General features: G+C 41.2%; 1 protein-coding gene across 1 annotated transcript in view; it reads left to right on the top strand.

Annotated features, from left to right (window-relative positions):
* LOC147104402 (calcium-binding protein 7) overlaps positions 1–19668 on the top strand; it is a 119471-nt gene extending 99803 nt beyond the window's left edge. Inside the window, exons 4-5 of the mRNA XM_085961729.1 lie at positions 5327–5480; positions 9584–19668. Of these exons, the coding sequence (XP_085817855.1) occupies positions 5327–5480; positions 9584–9711 (282 nt within the window). The 3' untranslated portion in view covers positions 9712–19668. The remainder of the gene's footprint in view (positions 1–5326; positions 5481–9583) is intronic.
* Positions 19669–22241: the final 2573 nt, after the last annotated feature.

Genomic DNA, 22241 nt, shown 5'->3' with positions numbered 1-22241 from the left:
CGAAGGGGACCCTAAGGAAGTGGTATAGGCGCCCATTCGCCTCGAAGGCGGTGTACTGGCGGTCCTCGGGGTGGATAGGGAGTTGGTGGTAGGCCGACTTAAGGTCAATGGTCGAGAATACGCGGTATTGTGCAATCTGATTGACCATGTCAGATATGCGGGGAAGGGGGTATGCGTCCAGCTGGGTGTATCTGTTTATGGTCTGGCTGTAGTCGATGACCAGGCGATTTTTATCGCCGGTCTTAACGACCACGACCTGGGCACGCCAGGGGCTGTTGCTCCCCTCGATAATGCCCTCTTTCAGGAGGCGCAGCACCTCAGAGCTAATGAAGGCTCTGTCCCCAGCGCTGTACCGCCTGCTCTTGGTAGCGACGGGTTTGCAGTCGGGGGTGAGGTTAGCGAACAGGGAAGGTGGCGGCACCTTGAGGGTGGATAGGCTGCAGGTGTTACGCGGTGGGCGGTTTAACATTCGCTGGTTGTCGACTGTGAGTGGGGGGAGGGGTCCACCGTATGCTAGGGTTACACTTTGGAGGTGGGATTGGAAGTCCAGCCCTAGTAGGACGGCAGCGCAGAGCTGGGGGAGGACGAGGAGTTTAAAATTTTTATACTCCGTACCCTTAACCGACAAGGTCACAACACAGTAGCCGCTAATGTCCGTGGCGTGGGACCTCGATGCCATCGAGATTCGGTTGCGCGTTGGCAGGACAGGGAGGGAGTAGTGGCTCACCGTGTCTGGGTGGATGAAGCTCTCCGTGCTTCCGCTGTCGAACAGGCAGGTCGTGGCGTGGCCGTTTACTTTGATGTCCATCATCGACTTGGACAGGTGGTGTGGGCGGGCTTGATCCAGAGTGACGGAGGCTAGTGTGTAGGTAAGCGAGTCGTTGTCGTCTGCGGGCGAGGCGGTCGTCGGGTCCGGGGGCCCAGTGGCAGTCGGGCGTGGTGGGTAAAATGGCGTCTCCCACGAGGTAGGACAAAATGGCGGAGAAGATGGCTGCCCCCATAACTCACATGAGGCACTATTGGGGTCGGTTGCCTTGATCAAAGATGGCCGCCCCCATGACTCACGTGTGGGGATGCTGGCCTCAGTTGCCTTGAAAGAAGATGGCCGCCCCCACAGTTCGCATGAGGCACTGCTGGCCTCTGAAGATCCGCTCCTGCAGGCCTTAGAGAAGTGGCCTTTCTTCCTGCAGGTTGAGCAGGTAGAGTTCCTGGCTGGGCAGCGCGACCTCGGGTGCTTCTCCTGGCCGCAAAAGAAGCAGCCGGCGGCCCGATCGCGGGTGCCCGATGTCGGAGCCGGTACCGGGGGTGGCGGTCCCGGTCGGGTCCGGGACGCCGACGCTGAGGTAGGTCCCGGGGGCGGCGCTGCGAAGGGTATTGCGGTAGGGGTCGGGCCCGAGTCCCAGGGTCGCGAGCAGTACCTGGAAAACGCCTCCTGGTCCTGATGGGCCACCTCTAGGGAGAGAGCGAGGGCTTCAGCTTTGTCCAGGTCGAGGTCTTTAGCTTCAAGCAGTCTTTGCCGTGAGTAGTCGGACCGTAGGCCTTTCACAAAGGCATCGCGGATATTATCTTCCGTATTTTCAACAGCCGTCACCGCTTTAAAGTCACAGTTCCTGCCGAGTGCTCTTAGCGCCCGTAAAAATTCAGCTACAGACTCTCCTGGCTGTTGCGGGCGGGATCTCAGGAGGTGCCTGGTGTACATGTAATTTACCGGGCTCCGGTACTGCTGTTTCAGTAGGTTGATAGCAGCCTCGTATGTAGTCGTGTCCTGGATGAGTGCGTATACTCTCGGGCTCGCTTGGGCGTTCAGAACTCTTAGTTTGGATCTCTGAGGGACGCCGGATTCTTCCAGGTAGGATTCGAAGCAGTCCAGCCAGTGTTTGAAGTTGAGGGCTGAGTTTGCTGCCTGTGGGTTTAGATCCAGGTACGGTGGTTTGAGGGCTTGCAGCCAAGCCGGCTGGTGTGGCTGGTGTAGCCCGGTGTCTGAAAGCTGCTGTGGCTGTGCTTCTGGGAGGGCTTCTGGCTGGCCAGTAGTAGACATCTTTAAAATTTAGTCAATAAATTTGATATACCTATCAATTCGTCCAATAAAAAGCGACGAGTTAGGAACGTAACTAAAGGTTTTTATTGACTAAATAACAGAGCCCACCCTCGTGGGTGATCGGGCCCAACAAGGAGGAATACCAGCCAGTCGACTACCTTTATACCTGGGCAGGTAGGTGGAGCCATGGGCGGAGTCGGAGGTGGTCAGCCCAGGTATAACAGCGCGACAAGAGGTGACCTCGTATAGTGATACAACAGTGAGAACAGTGAGAACAATACAACAGTGATAACTATAGTGTAACGATAGTGAACGATAAAAGTGGTTTACCACAAAAGTTTCCTCTTTTTAAAAATTCCCAGAATTTTGCAACCCTACTTGCTACTTATAAGCCCAGGCCTGAACGTCGTCCAGGTCTTGTTGCATGCGGGCATGGACTGCTTCATTATCTGAGGAGTTGTGAATGGCACTGAACACTGTGCAGTCATCAGCGAACATCCCCATTTCTGACCTTATGTTGGAGGAAGGTTATTGATGAAGCAGCTGAAGATGGTTGGGACTAGGACACTGCCCTGAGGAACTCCTGTGGTGATGTCCTGGAGCTGTGATGATTGATCGTCAACCACCACAACCTTCATCCTTTGTGCTAGGTATGACTCCAGCCAGTGGAGAGTTTTCCCCACTGATTCCCATTGACTTCAGTTTTACTAGGGCTCCTTGATGCCACACTCAGTCAAATGCTGCCTTAATGTTTAGGGCAGTCACTCTCACATCACCTCTGGAATTCAGCTCCTTTGTCCATGTTTGGACCAAGGCCGAGTGGTCTTGGCGGAACCCAAACTGGGCATCAGTGAGCAGGTTATTGGTGAGTAAATGCCGCTTGATAGCACTGTCGATGACACCTTCCATCACTTTGCTGATGATTGAGAGTAGACTGATGGGGTGGTAATTGGCTGGATTAGATTTGTCCTGCTTTTTGTGGACTGGACATAGCTGGGCAGTTTTCCACTTGTTGTAGCTGTACTGGAACAGCTTGGCTAGAGGCGCGGCTAGTTCTGGAGCTCAAGTCTTCAGCACGATAGCCGGGATGTTGTCAGGGCCCATAGCCTTTGCTGCATCCAGTGCGCTCAGCCATTTCTTGATATCACGTGGAGTAAATCGAATTGGCTGAAGACTGGCTTCTGTGATGGTGGGGACCTCAGGAGTAGGCCGATATAGATCATCCACTCGGCATTTCTGGCATGGTTGCAAACACTTCAGCCTTGTCTTTTGCACTCACATGCTGGGCTCCACCATCATTGAGGATGGGGATATTCATATTGATATTCATCCCGTTAGTTGTTTAATGCTCCACCAGCATTCACAACTGGATGTGGCAGGACTGCAGAGCTTTGATCTAATCTGTTGATTGTAGTCCTGTCTATAGCTTTCGCTTTTTAGCAGCTTTCCCAGGAGCAGCACCAGGCGTACCTAAAAATGAGCTCCTATTGAACCAGGATTGGTCCCCTGGTTACAGATTGTGGTGGAATACAATTCTGCTGCTGCTGACCCACAGCACCTCATGGATGCCCAGTTTTGAGCTGCTAGACCTGTGGAGGGTCTCCTCAGTGTGAAGACGGGACTTTGTCTCCACAATGACTGTGAATGTGAGGTCAAGTAGGTTTTTCCCTCGTGTTGGTCTGTCCGGTTTCATTCTTATTGTACTTCATAGCAGTTGTGGCTTGCTAGGTCATTTCAGAGTCAACGACATTGCTGTGGGTCTGGAGTCACATATAGGCCAGACTGGGTAAGGACGGCAGTGAACCAGATGGGTTTTTACGACAATCCGATAGTTTCATGGTCATTACTGATACTAGGTTTTTAGTCCAGATTTATTTAATTAACAGAATTTAAATTCAGTGGGATTTGAACTCAGGTCTCTGGATCATTAGTCCACGCCTCTGCATTACTAGCCCAGTGACATTACCACTATGTTACTGTGCTACCCCTACTAAACTACCTTCTTCCATTTTGACCAATCTGAGTAATACACCTCATTAAAAGGAAATAAGCAGATATAGATTGGTACACCGGAAAAAGAATTCTGCAACAGTGGGAGAGAAATTGGTCCCCGGCGCACCTGATTTCCAGGCGAAAAATAAGATTTTTGAGGGTGATTTTCTGTGCACGATCTTTTTTCCCCCGCCCCCCAGAGATGCACCAAATTGACAGGCAATGACTTCTGAGTGGCTAAGATGCTCGCCTAAAACAGTAAGGGATATCACTGCAGTAGGAGACATCATTGCAGAAATTATTTTCCTACTTACGGGTTGATATTGGTAGAAATCCCCATTCCACTGATGCTAATCAAGGGCCTAATGCCTATTTAAAGACCCCAATGCCAAATTTAGCAAAAACTGGGCAGAGCATGCACTGGAGGCTGCTGAAGAACGGGTTACGTTTTGTTTTTTTTACTTGCCTTAATATGCAATATTGGGCCACTCGCCCTACCCCCCATAAGCTGCTCCTTGTTACTGTTTTTTTACACAAATTCCTATTTGTGTTATCCAGCAATGGAGAGTGTTAAGTGTAGCTCCCCTAATGACTTGGGGTACTTTCCAACTGCACCCAGTCCTCTGCCACTGTTGCTCTATAATGAGCCTCTAGGAGGCACATAGTAGCAGCACATAGCAACTCACCCTCTAATTTTAATTTGTTTCCTGTGGGGAAAAGATTTATCTGGTCTTTGTCTTCACACTCTTTCTGCTACTAACCCCTCAACTGAAATCAGGACACCATTGTATAGGGAGTCATGGAACACAATCACATCCTATTATTCCATGTTTTGGCACATTATTTGTTTATGACGCTATAATGGCACTTTTAAATAAGTAACACAATGATATGATGTTCGGAATATCATTAATCCAGTCATTGTTACTGGTTTTGTCCAGATGAAGAGTATAAACCTTGCCCTGGTTTAGGGTTATAGTGAAGCCTGTCATAATGGTCTTTGGTACAATAAAGCTCTTTCTGTAATGAAAATATGAATTCAGTTTAACCCCTGGAAAGTATTCATTATTACAGAAACACTGTAGTGGGCAAAATGTCCAGATGAGCAGAAAAAGGCAAGAGACTCAACAAAGGTTCCAACTGAAGTTACAATTAATTAACTCGTATCAGCTAACCAGAGTGCCATTGGAAGAGGCAAAATATAATTGTTGTTGCTATCAGTCCAATGAATATAACTATGTTATGATGTCACTACTCTGGGATTACCAACTTGATGTACTTTGATTTGTTCTGCAGTGCGATATGCAGAGAATGACGGTGGAAGAGCTGAAGAGACTCCTTTATGAGGCATTCTGTGAACATTTGTCAATGAAAGACATAGAAAATATAATCATGACAGAAGAAGCAAGCCATGTGGAAAACCCAGATGAATGTCCTGTTGACATTGACAGTAAGTCCAATATAATACAACTACTGCACAATCTGTTTCAGGCTTCCAGTCTGTCGCCACAACAGTCATAAATTCAACAAATGTGACTGAATGTCACACTTTCTGATAGGATGTGATAAATGGATGAATATTTTCCAGTGTGCTCTCGAGTCCCACTTACAACACTGGATTCAGTACTTACTCTTTTAAACAATAGAAAATAATAAACAAATGTAAACAAAAAGGCTTCCCTTGCTGCATTTTAAAATTGTATTTCCTTGGTTCTTTTAGGTTTCTTCCACGCCATGTGGCATGAGGGGTGTAACTGGCTCTTAGGCCCCTGCTCCTGCCTTATCTGAGCTTGGAAGTACAGAGGAGCAAACTCCCACTCTGATTTAACATCCCTCAATATGGACAAGCTCATTCTGCTTGTCACCTCACCCTCATGGCATGATTGCAGTCATGAACTCAACACGTGAGGAACTACAGGGGTGTACCCACACCTTACCAGCCTGTAGCACAGTGTTGACAGCATTGAGATATTGCACCACCACACAACTCTGGAAAAGTAGGCTTTAAGATAAAATATAATTACATCCAGTTTAAGATTTCAGGAACAGTTTACTATTAATACATACTTGTCCTAACAGTAGGAGACATCACTGCAGAAATTATTTTCTTACTTATGGGTTGATATTGGTAGAAATCATTTCCACTGATGCTAAATTGACAGTATAACCTTTTTTTGAATCCCCAAGAACAAAGTATGTGCAATCAACAGAATACTTGACATATCCTGTAGAATATAAAGGAAAATTAGAGGACTTAATGGAGGCATTGGGCTGGATTTTGATACTGGAGGCGTGTAGGAGGTGGGACTACAACTTTTGGGGTTGTAGTCCCGCCTCCATCGAGTTGTGGCCAACCCACGCGATTTTCACTTGATTGACCTTGTTGAGCTCGCCCAGCGGGCTCAGCAGGCCAATTAAGGGCCACCCGGCAACAGGTGACGTCACAGATTGACATTTCATCTGTCAAGAGCTTTTAACAGATGAAATATCAGCGTTTGACAGCTCTTTGAAGCTGTCAAACACTGACAATCTGTACACTAAGTTAATTCCTTCCTCTCAGGCTGATTTAGAGATCTCTCCAGAACAGAAAGCTGAATGCTGCAACTTTTGACAGCTCGTGGCCATTCTGCTTTCTGTGCCGGTGAGATGAGGGACTCCCGAGACCTGAAGGAAGGAAGGCTGTAAAGGTATGTAAAACTTCTTTAAACACTTTACACACACCAAACACACTTACCTCTGCGCTCATGCACCCATTACTCACCTGAACACCGGACATCTCGACCCCTCCAAGCCCTTCAGCCCGACGGTCCGCCTCGCTAACTTGGCGTGGTTTGGAGCCATTGGGAATCCCACACTTCAGGAATAAAAATAGGGATTAGGCTAAAAACTGCCTGTTAACTACCTGTTAACGGGCAGTTAATTGGCACTAATCCCCTTCCCGCCTCGGGGAGGCGGGCCCCAGCACAGGTCGGGTATCCGCCTCCTTTGAAACTGGCATGGAGGCGGGTTGGGGGTGGGTTGGGGGTGGGATGGGTTTGTGCCCCCCGATTTCGTGATTTTAACCCCACACACGCCTCCAATCCCACCTCCATGGCCCAATGAACATCCTGCCCATTGAGTCACAATATGCTCTCATTTAAATAAATATTGAATTCAATTGTATGTGAAAACTTGTGAACTTGGAAGATTTGGTTCGTTAATAATTTTCTGAAATGATTTCAAACTTACTAAGAATCATAATTAAATGTAACTTTCTACTTCCACCAAATGAATGGGTCATTAGTACTGGTGAGAAGGGGTGGGGGGCGGGGGAACAGTGGAACTATAATATCAAAAGCATATAGAGCAAGATGATTACAATACATTCACTTTCGGCACTGTGATCCCAGAGTAAAAATCAAAGATGATTTCCACAGAAATATACGGGAACAGTTTAACAGGGCTTAAATAGTGATTGAAATAAGACCCAAGTGTAGAGAGTGTTGCATAATGTACTGATAGAAGATGTAGACATTCAGGATTCACTAAAATTCACTCAGTTCCTGATGGTACAACTCAGGGGCTCTGTGCCGCTTACTCATAGACCTATTCAAAATGGGCTTCAAGATTTTATAGGTGGGATGGAGACAGAATGGGTAGATCGAATCTTACATGTGTTTGAGAGTTGTTTCAAAATATCCAACTGTTGGAAGTACAACTTCCAGAAGATGCCAAGAATTGTAAAAAACATATGTGGAATCGTTTAAAAAAAACAGGAATTGTAAAGACATGCATTTTAATATAGCCTTGAATGTGGTCACAGGAATACCCCACAATCACCTCACCTTCTCAGCTCAATAGCAAAGAAAATCAATCTAACCACTATACTCTCAGACCAAGCTCCCTCCCAAGCTTGGTGATTTGCACCTTTCACAGATGTGGTCAAACTGAAGAGATTATTCCATAAAGGGGCGGGGAAGGGGCAGTATTGCACATTCAAGCAGATTTGGACAAATGTTGTATCACACAAAGTCACTAACATGACTAACTTCACCTTGTGATTAAATTGTGAAGTTTCAATAGAGGAAAACAGCAACAACTAAAGTCTGGGTCACTAGCTTTATACAGATAATTAATTCAAATATGGCTGCAGCTAGATTACGCCAATGTATTTCAATTTTTATAGCTAGCTCTTTATATTGTTTTTGAATTATTGTTTGTTCTGTATGACCTTTACTGTATCTAATTATGTTTGGCTGAGGGTTATTGTTTCCCTATTAATCTCTTTATGATACTGAGATTCAAAATTATAATAAAGAATAATGCAGAGAGGAAGCATGTTTATCAGAACAGACCATATTTTTAGAATCTCCTACTGGAATGAAACTCCCCATTGTTCTGCCTTTTTAATGTATGTGTTGATAGCTGGTTTGTATTGCAGTTTACAGGAAATGTTTTAAAATTGTCAAATGCATAAATATTTTTCCAGTTATCTCACTTTCACACCAGCCTTGAAAGTTGGGGAAAATATGCATTAGGTACATAAAGATAGCTCTAGTTTATGCCTACTTCAGCACTACATGGTGAATTCTACTGTACTGTAAAGTATTCCACATGTATTATAATGTTGATTTTTGTAATACATAGTTACAGATGGCAGCTATACTGCCCAAAAATTGGCATGAAAAATGTAGGTCCATATGTTTAGATAGTAATATACAGAACCGCCCACTCAGGTAAGTCACAGTACATTTAGAGATAATGATCCTATAACAATTGTTATGATCTTGGAGAAAAGAAACGTGAAATTATACTGAAAAAAAAAAAATCCCGTATGGAAATATAGGGCTACATTTTCAACTTGCCGCCTGGACGTAACACTGACATTGTGGATTAGCTGTCTGTCATAGAACACCCCCCCCCCCCCACCCCGATTTTCACTCCCATTGATTTCAGTGGAGAGGAACATTGGGTGGTTTATATAACGGGTGGCCAATCCGCAACACTAGTTTTATGCCAAGATGGAAAGTTGAAAATGATCCCAAACAGCCTTTAATGATACAAATCCTCAATTTCTGTGAGATCAACTCTTCACTGTGTTAGGCTTTACTTAATATACATATTTAAATGGGTATAATGACATTTTTTAAATTACACACCATTTTTTCTTCATGTGGACTTTGTGGTATGGAATGTATATTTATTGTCTCCAGGGCAAGTGATAGTCGTTCTGGTGATGGGGTAGTATTGACTCTAGAATTAGGTGCTTTATTTTTCAAATTACCCCTTTACTTGAGATTTAAAACATTCTGAGTACATTTGAATTTTTAACATATGTATTGCTAATATATATGTTCCATTATATATTAGTTAAATATTGTGCATAGTTGCCTCTTGTATGCAATAGCCATTTTAAAATATACTTGAGTCCCAAGCAGAAAGTCACCATTTTTAATTGACATTTGAACTTATCTGCTCTCACTGGGTAGGTTTCATCAGTTCTCAGTCAGGCAAAAAGTGGGCGCAGTTTTCAAGTGAATTCAGAGAATAAACTACTTTTGTTTCTATCTGCAGCATGTTCAACACAGCAGATCAAACAGACGTGTGTAAGAAAGAGTCTTATCTGTGCATTCGCTATAGCTTTCATCATCAGCGTAATGCTTATAGCAGCAAATCAGGTGCTGAGAAGTGGGATGAAATAAAAACATAGCATCAAATCAGCCTGCACCTGGACAATTCAGAGAAACTGATAGACAGTGGCCCAATTGCATGGTAGTCCTATTGATTTTGGAGTCCCTGAAGGAACATCCAGCCTATACAGGAATAAAAGAAATTAGATGCATGATAATGCATGGATTTTAAAACACACGGTGATGTGACAACTTTTTTTTGTGAAACTTTTACAATGTTGATGAACAGTACCAATAAGGATATCACTAAGTGCGCTACTGGCAGATGAAAGCCACAGTATGCAAGACACTATTGAATAGGCATAGACCTATAGTGAAGACTGGAGGAGTTCCTATTGTGGCAGAGTGAATCCAAACATGTTCGTGTGAAGAGAGAGAAAAACAAGACTGGTGAGTGAAAGGGTTCTGAATATTGTATTCTCATTTTCTCCACAGAAAAACAGTCATGGTGCCAGCTGTTTTTTTGTGAAAGACATAATCTGAACTTTCCATAGACATCAAACAAATGCCTCCCCATTCCATAACCTGGCTGTTCTCCAACAAAAAGTCAACAGTCACTATTATCTTAGTTGAAAAGTGAACACTTTAATTTGCATTACACAACTTCACATACTACAATTTGATACTATATACGAACCATTAAAGTGCATCATTGATATTTTAGCATTGCACAAATGTCATTTTCAAAATTTCATTCCCAACGTAAAGTAATATGGCCAGTTACAGGTAGAAACAATCAGAAAGTAATTAAACCTGTACAGATTGAGTTTTAAATACAGTTTCAGTGTAACCCTTTGTAATTATCCTGTATTCACTCACAAAACTATATTTCAGAAAGTGTAAAAAAAACTCTTGCACCAACTACTGGATATCAGTACTAAATGCAATGGTTTTTACAGCAATAGTACAGAGAAAACTTCTAGAATGAGAAGGAGCACAAATACAGGTTTTTCCAAACTTATTTGGTTTGATAGAAAATAAAAATTATTGACCTTTTCCTGTTCAAGGCTTGTGCTTAGTTTTCCAATGACAAATATGAAAGCTTGTTTTACCTGAAGCCAAGTTTTCACTCCGTCATCAAGTTTAAGGAGGAAATTAATGGCAATGTTAGAGGTTTGGATTCATTCTCGATTTGGCAGAATGCTGTCTCCATGCCCCTACCCTCGAGTCAGCGGTTTTAAAGCACTTTTATTTTTTTAGCAAAATAAGTTATGAGGAAACCTAGCTTGTTGTTTTATTAAAATTGCACAGATATATTTTTGCATAATTTACTATAGTAATTTTTATTCATTTATGGAAGAAAGAAAAAACATGTTTATGCGGTACAGGGTAATGATATTTCCAGCACTGGATTTTATTGCCACTGTTGATGGTGTTTGCTATGTGAACATGAGGAAACGTTAGAGGAAACCAAACCAAATTCTTGGTGGTTTCAGGGTCCTAACGACTTCTAAGAAGAGAAAGGATTCTTTTTCTTATTGAATTCAATACACTTGATAGGAAAACACAGTCTGCATTGAAAGATGGGTGACAGCCAGCCATGTGCCAGTTCTGTGGGATGTATTCAATCACATTCTGTGGTATTAATATAAGCTTTCTTACAATGATATCGCTTGGGCTATTAACCCTTTCCTCCCACCAAAACAATGAGTCACAAACAGTCGATTGTCACTTAAGAGGGTGGAATTTACAGAGATGTCTGGGTGGGAGAGGGTTTGAGGACAGAACAGACAAGCTATTTACAAAATGCTTTTTTATTTTATATCTCAACATGACACCAAATATTTATTTGATAAATTTGAAAGCAAAGCATAAACACTTTAATTCTATTATTAATATTTCAGCCTATTTACTGTACTGACAATCTTCATATTTCATAGAAAATCTGGAGGTACACAGAAGCTAATGAAATAGCACATTGAGCTGTAGCAAACAACTCAGGTTACCATCACAGTTAACACTGTGGTTTAGGTTTAAGTATGAGAATCTAGCATTGTCAATGATTTAGTGTAGTAGAACTGCCAATGTGAACTTGTGTAAACTATAGTTTTTAATTATGTATGAAAAGCATTAACACATTATTACTTAGGGATGTATTAGTGATCACATCTACTAAAATTAATCATGGGGGCAAAAAGTGCACTTAAAATGGAAACAAGATATCCCAGTACACGTCAAAAGACAATAGAGTAGATTTAAATCTTTCTTTAAAGTAAAGTCCCTATTTAAATTGATACCTTAAATAATACTGACATGTAAATGATTCCTTGTTAAAGTATTTTATTAAAAGCAAAATTCAAGATAATGGCCAAAAAATTATAATGTTGAAAATGTCTTAAATTCCAAATATTTCCCTTTATTTTGCTGCTATATTTATGATGCATTCAATTTTCAGTCAACTGTTCCATGATCTTGTGAGTTTAATTAAAGTCATGAACATTAAATTATCTGCTCAACGTTTGGTATCATCCAATGGAACAGTTTGTATTAAAGGAAGGGAATTTCAACCTCACATCCAAGTTCAGAATTTTGTACTTCTGAGCACTGCGGTTTAACCCTTAGGCCCTGAAAATATGTCATGTAATACGCATTCGTATGTGATCCCTCCCTCTGGTATTTTAGCAGAGGCATTAACCCATTTATTTTGAACAGATTAATGTCTCTGCTAAAATAGCAGAAAGAGAAACTTCAGACAGATGCCCCATGCCCCTACCCTCGAGTCAGCGTATCCCAAGGAGTAAATTCAGGTACTGCAAAACTCCAGGCTCCCTATGATGCTGAAACACTAATATTACATGACTGGAAGAAATTGTTCCAAAGGCTTCTTTGTGTGTCTATACCATAAACAAGCTCATCGTCGATGCAGCAGTCCAGCTAATTAGATTGCATCCTGAGAGAATGGGGTTGATTTCCCTCCAAGCATGAACTACAGGTGGCTGACTGGCAGTGAGCACAGGCCAGCTGCCTGATCATTCCGGTAGGAGGCCCGTTCTATTTTGAGGGCCGGGCCTGATTAGCATCGGGCCAGCGGGAAAATGGAGCACTCGAGGCAGCCCGCAGTATCAGGCGACTCCAGGCCGCTAGAAGGTAGGTCCTTGGAAGGTGGGCTTCGATATCGGGGGTGGGGGAGAAGGGAATCCGCAGTGGCAGTGGCCCAGGCTGGTTTTGTGCAGCCCAGTGGAGCACTCCCGGCCCCACAGCCCGTCGGCTGCTCTTAAGCCCAGCTGTCAGCTGATACTGGGCAGAGCATGGACGGCGCAAGTTCTGACCTAAAATACCATCAAGCATTACCACCGCCACAGGGCCCCGAAAATACAGTATCTGAATCAACTGCCCTTTACAGGCGGTCACCCAGGTTGCTTATTCAGAGGATCCCAACAAAATAGGGATGTCCACAACGATGGTGGGAATGGGGCAGTAAGTTCTTCCTCGCCATTGTAAGGGTGATACTGGGCGGTAAGTCTCAAAATTCAGCCCAATGCTGAATATTACATAATCACAGATATGGTTACTAAGGGACACATTAATATTCAGAATTTAAAAGTGAACTGTTTGGTAATTTACCTTAAAGATGTTTTATTGTAGCAATAATATCTGCACTGTGTGCAATATTATCACAGTAAACTGAAACAATGCGAAATCATCTAAAGTCACTTGTAGCTACAGTACTTTAAAGTTTTTATCATTTCTTTTTGTTACTAATTTGTTAGAAGCTTTAGATAATGACAAAATATCATGTGTACATATTTTGTAAGAAAAATAAAGAAAATTCAGATTTAGGGATAATGCCCTATTTGCTCATTCTTCCTGTGCATCAACTGGAAGATTCAGTGACATCCATCACTGTGTTCTGTAACTCCAATGGCATCTACAGTAGGCTTACTTACACTGTTATCCCTACTCAATATTTAGAGTGGTTTATCACAATACAGGTAACACAACAGAGAAAGCCTAATGTATGAACCATAACCCACCAAAGTGTTTTCTGTGCAATATATTACATTTCTCTGCATGAAGATATATAAAATACATGTTAGAGAAGTGTATGTTTTATTTGATAAAATGTTTTAAGTTTACATTTGTGTAGAAAATGTTACTTTAACTGTAGCACCAATGTTTCTTTATCCCAGCATAAGCTATGAACATCAGTTATGAATGTCTTTAATTTTGTATCTTGTATGTTCTTGTCAATGCATAATGAATAGGAGCAACTGTAACACAGCAAATTATGTTGAAGTTGTGCATAAGTGTGATGTATGATTTACAGTGTCAGTAGTTAGCTGGACCCAACAGAGGTTCAGGAAACAGCCACCCCATACAGAAGCTTTGTTGTCTGTGAGTGATCCATTTCACTGCCCTATAATTCATGAAGTGTGAATTTAAATTTATATTTATAGAGTTGTTGAAAATGTAAAATGAATGCTATTATCCCCTTTTGTAATTCCTATCTAAAATAATAATCTACTTATATCTATGTCGCTTATGCACATCTTAAGTTTGACTTAATAGAAGTGTTGATTGTTATGTTGTAATAGTACATATAGTCTACATTGTTTCCCGTTGTGTGTGTGTGTGTGTGTAGTGAACTGTGTCTGGTCGAATTAGTGCTGAATTTAGAATTCAGGCCATTTTCACAATCCAGCAAAATCCCATCGAGCAGTGAGAATAGAAGTAATCTAAAGGGTGGTAAGAGCAGCAGACAAGGTCACATGGTTGGGCATATGAACTGGAAGTAAATATTCATGTACAGGAAACTATATCAGATATACCATGTCAACCAGTTTAAATCTTATCCAAGTCATGTCATGTGTACAAGACTTGGCAAAAATCTGAGTATCAAATCAAACTTCAGAAGACTTTGCATCTCATATGTGAGAAACACTGCCTCTGATATTATTTCATATTACAGTGCGACTGATTCTAGGATTTTGCAAAAACAAATTCTTCCTTTTAAATTAGCAGTCTGTTTTGGTCATAAGTTCATCAAAACCAAAACAACTGATAAACACACTGAATAGAAAAACGAACTGTGTTCATTGAGATCAGCCCTTACTCATAAATTCATGTCCACTGAGATTTCTTCAATTATCATTATGATTTTGAAGTCTGTAAGAAGAGGCAACTTCTGAGCTTTCCCTTCCCACTGCACTGCCTGAATCCCACCAGAGACTCCAACAAAAACTTTGATGGTCTCAGCAGTGTTGGCTGCATATTAAACAGATAAAGGCTTCAGGCAGAAGTTAAGTAGGACTGCAATAACTGTGATTCATCATTGTAATGAAAGTGGCCATATGTCAACAAGTAATGGATTCTAAGTCGTCTACAAAGAGTGTTTCAAAATTGTATGGGCTTTTACTATGCAAGTTGCTGTTATAGATGGTATATCCTAAAATGGACAATGTATTGAAAGGGCTCTGCATTATTACTTCCCTCAATAAATAAAGGGGCAGGTGTATTAGAAGTTTTTTTAATGTTGCTAACTAATGGGTAATATAATGCTTAAATCAAAATGTAATTTTCAAATATTTAAAGTTATATTTTTAAAGAAACAGTAACCTTTTTGTTGGTCTTTGAGGTGGGCTCGATTGTAGAATTAAACATCAACAACACAACTTTTCTTTTTACAAGTCTTGGTCTAGTCATATGCAGTTTTTGGTCAAAGCAGTGGCAAATGTTCACTTGTACTGTCTTTGAGGGGAGGGCTCTGCATGTGCACATTCAAGATATACGAGTGCGATTTAACAGCTTCCTGTTCTGCTGATCAGATTTCTACTGATTCGACAGGACAGCCAGCTCTTTTAATTAGTGGATAATAGGCAGGTGCCCTCCTGTACCAACAAAGTTTTCAAATAAAAGTCAGGTTTCAAACACTGTGAAGTCAGACCTTCCAACTTATCCTGATTGTAAGAGGGTAAGATGACCTGCCTGGCAATAGAAGCTGGGAAGCAAGCCAACCCTCTGTGGCCAACTCAGTAATCCAATACCTGCACTTGGCAGGTCCGCAGTCTTCCAGGGGAATGCTGATGACTGAATAGCCAGACTGGCTTACTAATGATCAATGGAGTCTTAAATCTGTTACTGGGGTTTTTCCTCACTCAATTTCGGATAACTCTGCAAGCACTGCCCCAACTGGTAAGGTGGTCCTTGCTGGGCAAACAATGGGAAGCTGTGCAGTTTTAACTGGTTAAATTCCAGCAATACTCCTGCACACATGTGTGGGTCACCTAAGCTTTGGTTTTGCCAACTCTTTAGGTTTGGGTAAGTGCATGACCCTTCAGGTGATGGTAGATTGCTCAGTAACTTGATTTGGATATTCTTAAATGTGGGTGTCCATGCATGTCATGACCAAAAAAAAACCCCAACTCATTTTGAAGGTGGCGGCCTAATTTCTGAACAACCTGCATTTTTATCAAAAGAAGTAGCAACGAAAGCTTCTGAGGACCCCCCAGCAAATTTGGCTACTTTTGTACCTTCGGCAGTTGGCTGAGACTTTACCGTCATAATGGTTTCCTCAAGTTGGAAGGTCTGTAAAGCAGAACCAATGGAAAGCAACTTCTCGGAGTCAGTGTCACTGACACCAATACATTTAAAGGAGTTTGCTGCCATCGGTTATGACATACTGTGTTTCTGGCACCGATACAATACAATGAAAATCTCAGTGTGACTTGTGCTAATAGTACAGTGTACTGGGAGCCTAAGGTATGAACCTTGAAATTATTTTGTAGGATAATTTCATATGAATGTTTAATGCATTCATCTGAAATTCCATTCGCTGCTATTCTAATGGAAACATTAGGTTGTTTACAAAAATGGGTTAATGCCTTTGCTAGTTTAGTGAGGAATTTCAGACAAACACTTTAGGTGTTAATAAGCAATTACTGCACCATGTACTGTCAAGGCCACTATATTTTCACTGAACTGAGTCATAGCAAGTGAAATGAACATCACGGGATTGCACGTTACTTTTAACATTCAAAGTAGATGAATTTTAAACACCGACACATATATAAAAAGAAAATGTTGAGTAGATTTGACTTCTAACAGCATTAAATAAAACCTGAAGACCAAAAAAAAATTACTCTTTAACTTGTTATGCATGTATTTTCAAAGTCTGGATTTTAAATTTTATTTATATATATATATGCAGAACTGATTTGTGAGTTGCTTTTAGTGCATGAACTTATTTTTAATAAATTATTTGCAATACTGAATAAATATATCTGTTTAATTTTTTTATTAAAATGTTATACGTTTCAAAATTTGGTATAAGAAAATTGTTTAATAAAAGGGTAATTATTTCCTGAAAAGTTGTATTTCTTTACATTATATTTCATTCAACAGATGCTAATAAAATGTCAAAAAAGAATTATGTTGGCATCATGGAACATGTCACTAATCTATCAGGTAATGTGTAAGAGTAAATTGGCCAGCTAGTAGCATTTTAACATCCCTTTCTCTGTGAACCTACTGGATAGGGAGTATCTTAGTTGTGATGCATAAGGCATTAACTGTATGGGACAGGATAGATGAACCAGCTGGCCTTTTCCTGTTCAACATGTTTCCACATTCATATTAAGGCACACTACTAGGAGGAGTAAAGGGAGGTTTGCCCTTTAGATAAGCTATGTTCGGCCTAATTGGAAAGTGCCTGGAGAATGGGTCTAAAAAGTTATACAAAAAGTTTGTAACTCAGCACTTCATTTAAATGAGCACAAATATTTTTAAAGTTTAAATAAAATCTAACTTTTGTAATATCTATCTTGGGTATAGTATATGCCTAACAGTGTTGGTACACAGTACTTATGCTCCACAGTGTGGTACAGTCAAATTTGTCCTCTATCCCTGTGTATAATTAGGGTACGGTACTTACTTGTTTAGTGGAACTGTAAAGTGTGAACATGGCAGCCGTGTCAGACTGATTTCCTTTCAAGTGTTGATCTGAGGGGAGAGTCCTTGTTGTCAGGTGAATTTCAACAAAAAATGCTGCAGGGTTTGAAAATGTTTTGGTCTCCGTCTAATTGAAGAGATGATTATTGTGAGCGAACAGAAATGAATTTTGTTATTAGTCAGTTTCTATGGACAGCTGTTCTTAAAGATAAGTTTCACTGCCATTTTCTTTTTCAAATCTTATTACTGTAGTAAAGATAAAAGACACACAATTTATCATTTCACTGTTCATATTTTGTGCAAACTCTCCAAAGATGATTTGGTTTGTAAGAATAATTGGAACAGGTGAAAAAGAGATGATGGATGAGGTTGTTACCTAATCAATAATTGTTCCAACTTGAAGTTTTTTTTCTTCACTGCAATTTTCATCCTTTCTCTCCTCTCCTACAAGGTTCGACATTAGTGATGGTGTCATCATCTACTCATCAGATTCTGAGAGGAAATATAAGCCTGGAAATTACAGTGAGCAATGTTGTCATTTAAATAGATTAAGCATTCGTGCCATAGTATGGTTCACAGTAATTTTCAGACTATAATGAGAATTCAGTGTTGAAGTTTCAAACATTTTTGAGTATTCAAAAGGAGCGAGAACGCAACCCAATTTTTATCTGCCCCTTTCCTTCTCTCCCCTCCCCCTCTCGCCATATAGCTTCCAGTGATGCCATTTGCTTTGTCCTCCTCTAACTGGAAAGTTGAAACAATCCAGGACATCAACTTCTGATGCTGCTGCTCTAATACTGACACACAGACTCTCTTTGTTTTGTATTTTCTTGCTCTTCTCTTTTCCTGAGTCTCCCACATAACAAACCTTGGCTGTAACCAGCTCTGTAACTATCGATTAAGAGGTGTGACCATGTAAACAGGGCAACACATCTGCTGATTATCCTTTCCTCCTTGTAGGAAAGCATCTGCCTTCACTGGGGTTCACTACTTGATGAGGCTGTTGAGCTGGGAGGTGACAAAAGGTGTGAGTGAGAGTTTCAGCTGATAGAAGAGTGAGGTGGAGACACAGGCAGATAGTATTGCAGAGGTGAAATAGCCAGGCCTAGCAATGGGGTTTGAAGTTGGCTGAGGAACAGACAGCACACCAAGGTTGCACAGTGTCAAATACAGTCTGAGTAAGCACCTGGAGAGGGGCTTGCAATTGGGGCACTAGGATATAGAGCTTTTGACAGGATTTGAATCGGATGGTTTTGGAAAATCCTGATTCTTTGACGAGAGGAAAGCCTGCAACTTTTCTTTTTGTCTCTCACTCTATCTGGTTCTCTCATAATTTGCACACTTTTGAGATTGCATCATGTTGGTTTGGTATATGTGTGGATAATGCCACATGTGAAGACAATTGAGATTTAAGCAACAGCAAATAGCACGTTTTGTTGGAATGGTCATTTCTCCACTGCATCACTAAGACATAGAAACCATTAAAAAAAATAAGAGAAATGGTAAATTCAAACATTTAGGGCATTTCCTTCTTTACAACAGTGACTAAACTTCAAAAGTACTTTATTGGCTGTAAAGCACTTTGGGATGTCCTGAGATCGTGAAAGGCGTTATGTAAATACAAGTCTTTTTTTCAAAGCATGTTAAAGTTATATGACAATCAAACCTCACTCGCAAAAATAAATCACCAACTTAATTACATTTGAAAGGCAGACTTGCATTTATACAGCGCCTTTCACAACCTCAGGACGTCCCAAAGCGCTTCACAGCCAATGAAGTACTTTTGAAGTGAAGTCACTGTTGTAATGTAGGAAATGCGGCAGCCAATTTGTGCACACCAAGGTCCCACAAACAGCAACGTGATAATGGCCAAATAATCTGTTTTTTAGTGATGCATCCTAGGTTACCGAGGGAAGTAAGGGTGAAAATTGCAGAGTCTCTGGACACAGTCTTCCAATCCTCCTTAGATATGGGGGCGGTGCCAGAGGACTGGAGGATTGCAAATGTTACATTCCTGTTCAAAAAAGGGGGAGGGATAAACCCGGCAATTACAGGCCAGTCAGCCTAATATACCGCGGTGGTAGGGAGACCTTTAGAGACAGTGGGCTGGATTTTCCCAGGTCCCACCTATTATGTTCATTAATAACTAGACATTCTTATTATGAACACAGCTAGCTTCTAGCTAGTCATTTATTCAGTACAAGTTCTCTAGGTACAGTATCTGTAGAGATGCAGCATGTGTGCTCCTGTGTGCAGGCTGCCATCTTGACTGTTGCCTTGTGGGTAGCCTAGCCTCATGGGTAATGTAGTCTTAATATATATACAGCTGGGTAGTGTAGTCTTATACATACAGCTATATACAGCTCTACACAGCTCTACGGCGCCACCTAGTGTCCACTATAGAATGACATGTTATTGATCATTACATCCCCCTTTCTTTGAGGTTTAACAAAATCAATATCAATCAACTTTCAAGAAAACAATAAAGATAATATCAGTAACACTTTTGTTAGTGCTCTATCAACATAAACATTTTCAAAACAGTCAACACATTTTCAAAGCTTTACATTGTACTCAAAGATTAAGTCTATCAGGCTCTTTTACTTCACGTGTGGATCTTCTCAACACGGGTAAGTCTGATGTGTCTTCATGAGATTGTTCTGGCGGTGAATGACAAGATGCAGTTGTGGCATTGTCATCAATCTGCTCTTGTATAGATCGAGGTCTCCTTGCGATCTTTGCTTGGAGAGGGTTTCAGTGTTTCCTTCACTCTTCATGCCATAACTCTCAATGTAGTCAATGCACTCTCGAAAAACTGCTGGCAGCTGGATCCCATCATACAGCATAGTCCTCTCCGCAGCCTCGGCTAATGGAACACCAAAGATTGGCCTGAGAGAAGAAGGAGTATCCACCGGAACTGCTTCCTGCTCTGGTGCAGGCTTCTTCTCTTTCCACTGCTTAACAACATCTGCTGCGGTTATATCTTTGGACTTTTTCTCCTTGTGTTTTTCCTCTTTGTGCTTTTCTTTGACCTTAAAGTCTTTTTCTTTCTTCTTGGAGAAACTAGGCTTTTTGAAGACATGGATACCCTTTGGCCTTTTCATCCTTGATGGGCTCTCTGCTTCATCACCTGAGTCATCTGGTCTGCTTATGGCACAGTTTATACGGTAGACTCTCTTGACCAGTTCTAAGTCTTCACAAGCTTTGTCACCTAGTATTGAATCAAGTCTTTCAACCACAACAGAAAACATGAGATAATGCACTTTGTCTTTGACTGTCACTTTAAGTCTGCATACACCTAAGCTATCTATTTTCTGTCCATTATAGCTCTTCAGTAGTACTGACTTTTTCTGTATTTTGGGCTTTTCTTTCATATTTTTTATGTCACTCATACTGATTAAGTTTGCTTTTGCCCCAGTGTCCAGCTTCAATGTAACTAATGCTCCATTTATCTGCAGTGGGATCATCCATTTGTCCACTTTTACTGCATTGACTTTATGTTCAGCATTGTCCATTTCTGAGGGCTGCACATTTTCTGTATCTTTTTTGATATCATCACATGACACCATTCCTACAAAAAATGTCTCACTTAAATCAGTGTCCTCAATCACATTAACTTGTTGCCCTTTCGTTGTTTTTACTTTTGAAAAGCATTGTTTGGCAAAGGGATTCTTTCCATTACACTTTGTGCACATTTTTCCAAACGCTGGGCATTGTCTTAACTGGTGTTTGTAACCACAGCGTTTACAATTAAAAATGTCATCCACCGATTGCTTTTCATTTCTGTTCTGCCCACGTTTCTTCCCCTTGTAGGACACCGCACCGACAGCAGCATTATCACTCATTACAATCACATCATTATTGATTTCACTGAAAGTCTTCACGTGCTTTCGAGCTAGCTCGCTGGCTTGGCATATTTTCACCGCATTTTCCAAATTTATTTCGGTTTCTCTCAACAGACGTTCCCTGACTTTTTTATCATGAATACCAAACACAATCTGGTCACTAATCATGGATGCTTTGAGCTCAGAGAAATTACATGTCTGTGCTTTCAGTTTCAGATCAGTTATAAAGCTATCAAAAGTCTCATTTTGTTGCTGTGTCCTTGAACAGAACATGTATCTTTCATAGGTCTCATTCTTTTTGGGAGAACAATGTGCATCAAATTTCTTTAGCACATCGTCTAATTTGTCTCTGTTCTCTGCTGGATTAAATACAAATGTATTAAATACCTCTATCGCCTGTGGGCCTGCAACCGTAAGCAGCAACGCTATCTTCCTTGCGTCTGGCTTCGTACCGAATCCGATGGCAGCAATGTAGAGTTCGAATTGTTGTTTAAAAATCCGCCAATTGTAGTCAACATTTCCCTCGAGATTCAAACTCTCTGGTGGCTTCAAATTCTCCATGTCGCTTTTCACAATTTTCAGTAGATCTTCACCACCCTGGTACCATATTATGTTCATTAATAACTAGACATTCTTATTATGAACACAGCTAGCTTCTAGCTAGTCATTTATTCAGTACACGTTCTCTAGGTACAGTATCTGTAGAGATGCAGCATGTGTGCTCCTGTGTGCAGGCTGCCATCTTGACTGTTGCCTTGTGGGTAGCCTAGCCTCATGGGTAATGTAGTCTTAATATATATACAGCTGGGT

This window comes from Somniosus microcephalus, chromosome 19 (assembly GCF_052327205.1).
Source record: "Somniosus microcephalus isolate GS21.2 chromosome 19, FLI_Smic_1.0, whole genome shotgun sequence".
NCBI lineage: Eukaryota > Metazoa > Chordata > Chondrichthyes > Squaliformes > Somniosidae > Somniosus > Somniosus microcephalus.
Note: the sequence above shows the minus strand (reverse complement) of the source record. Positions and strands in the feature narration are given on the sequence as shown.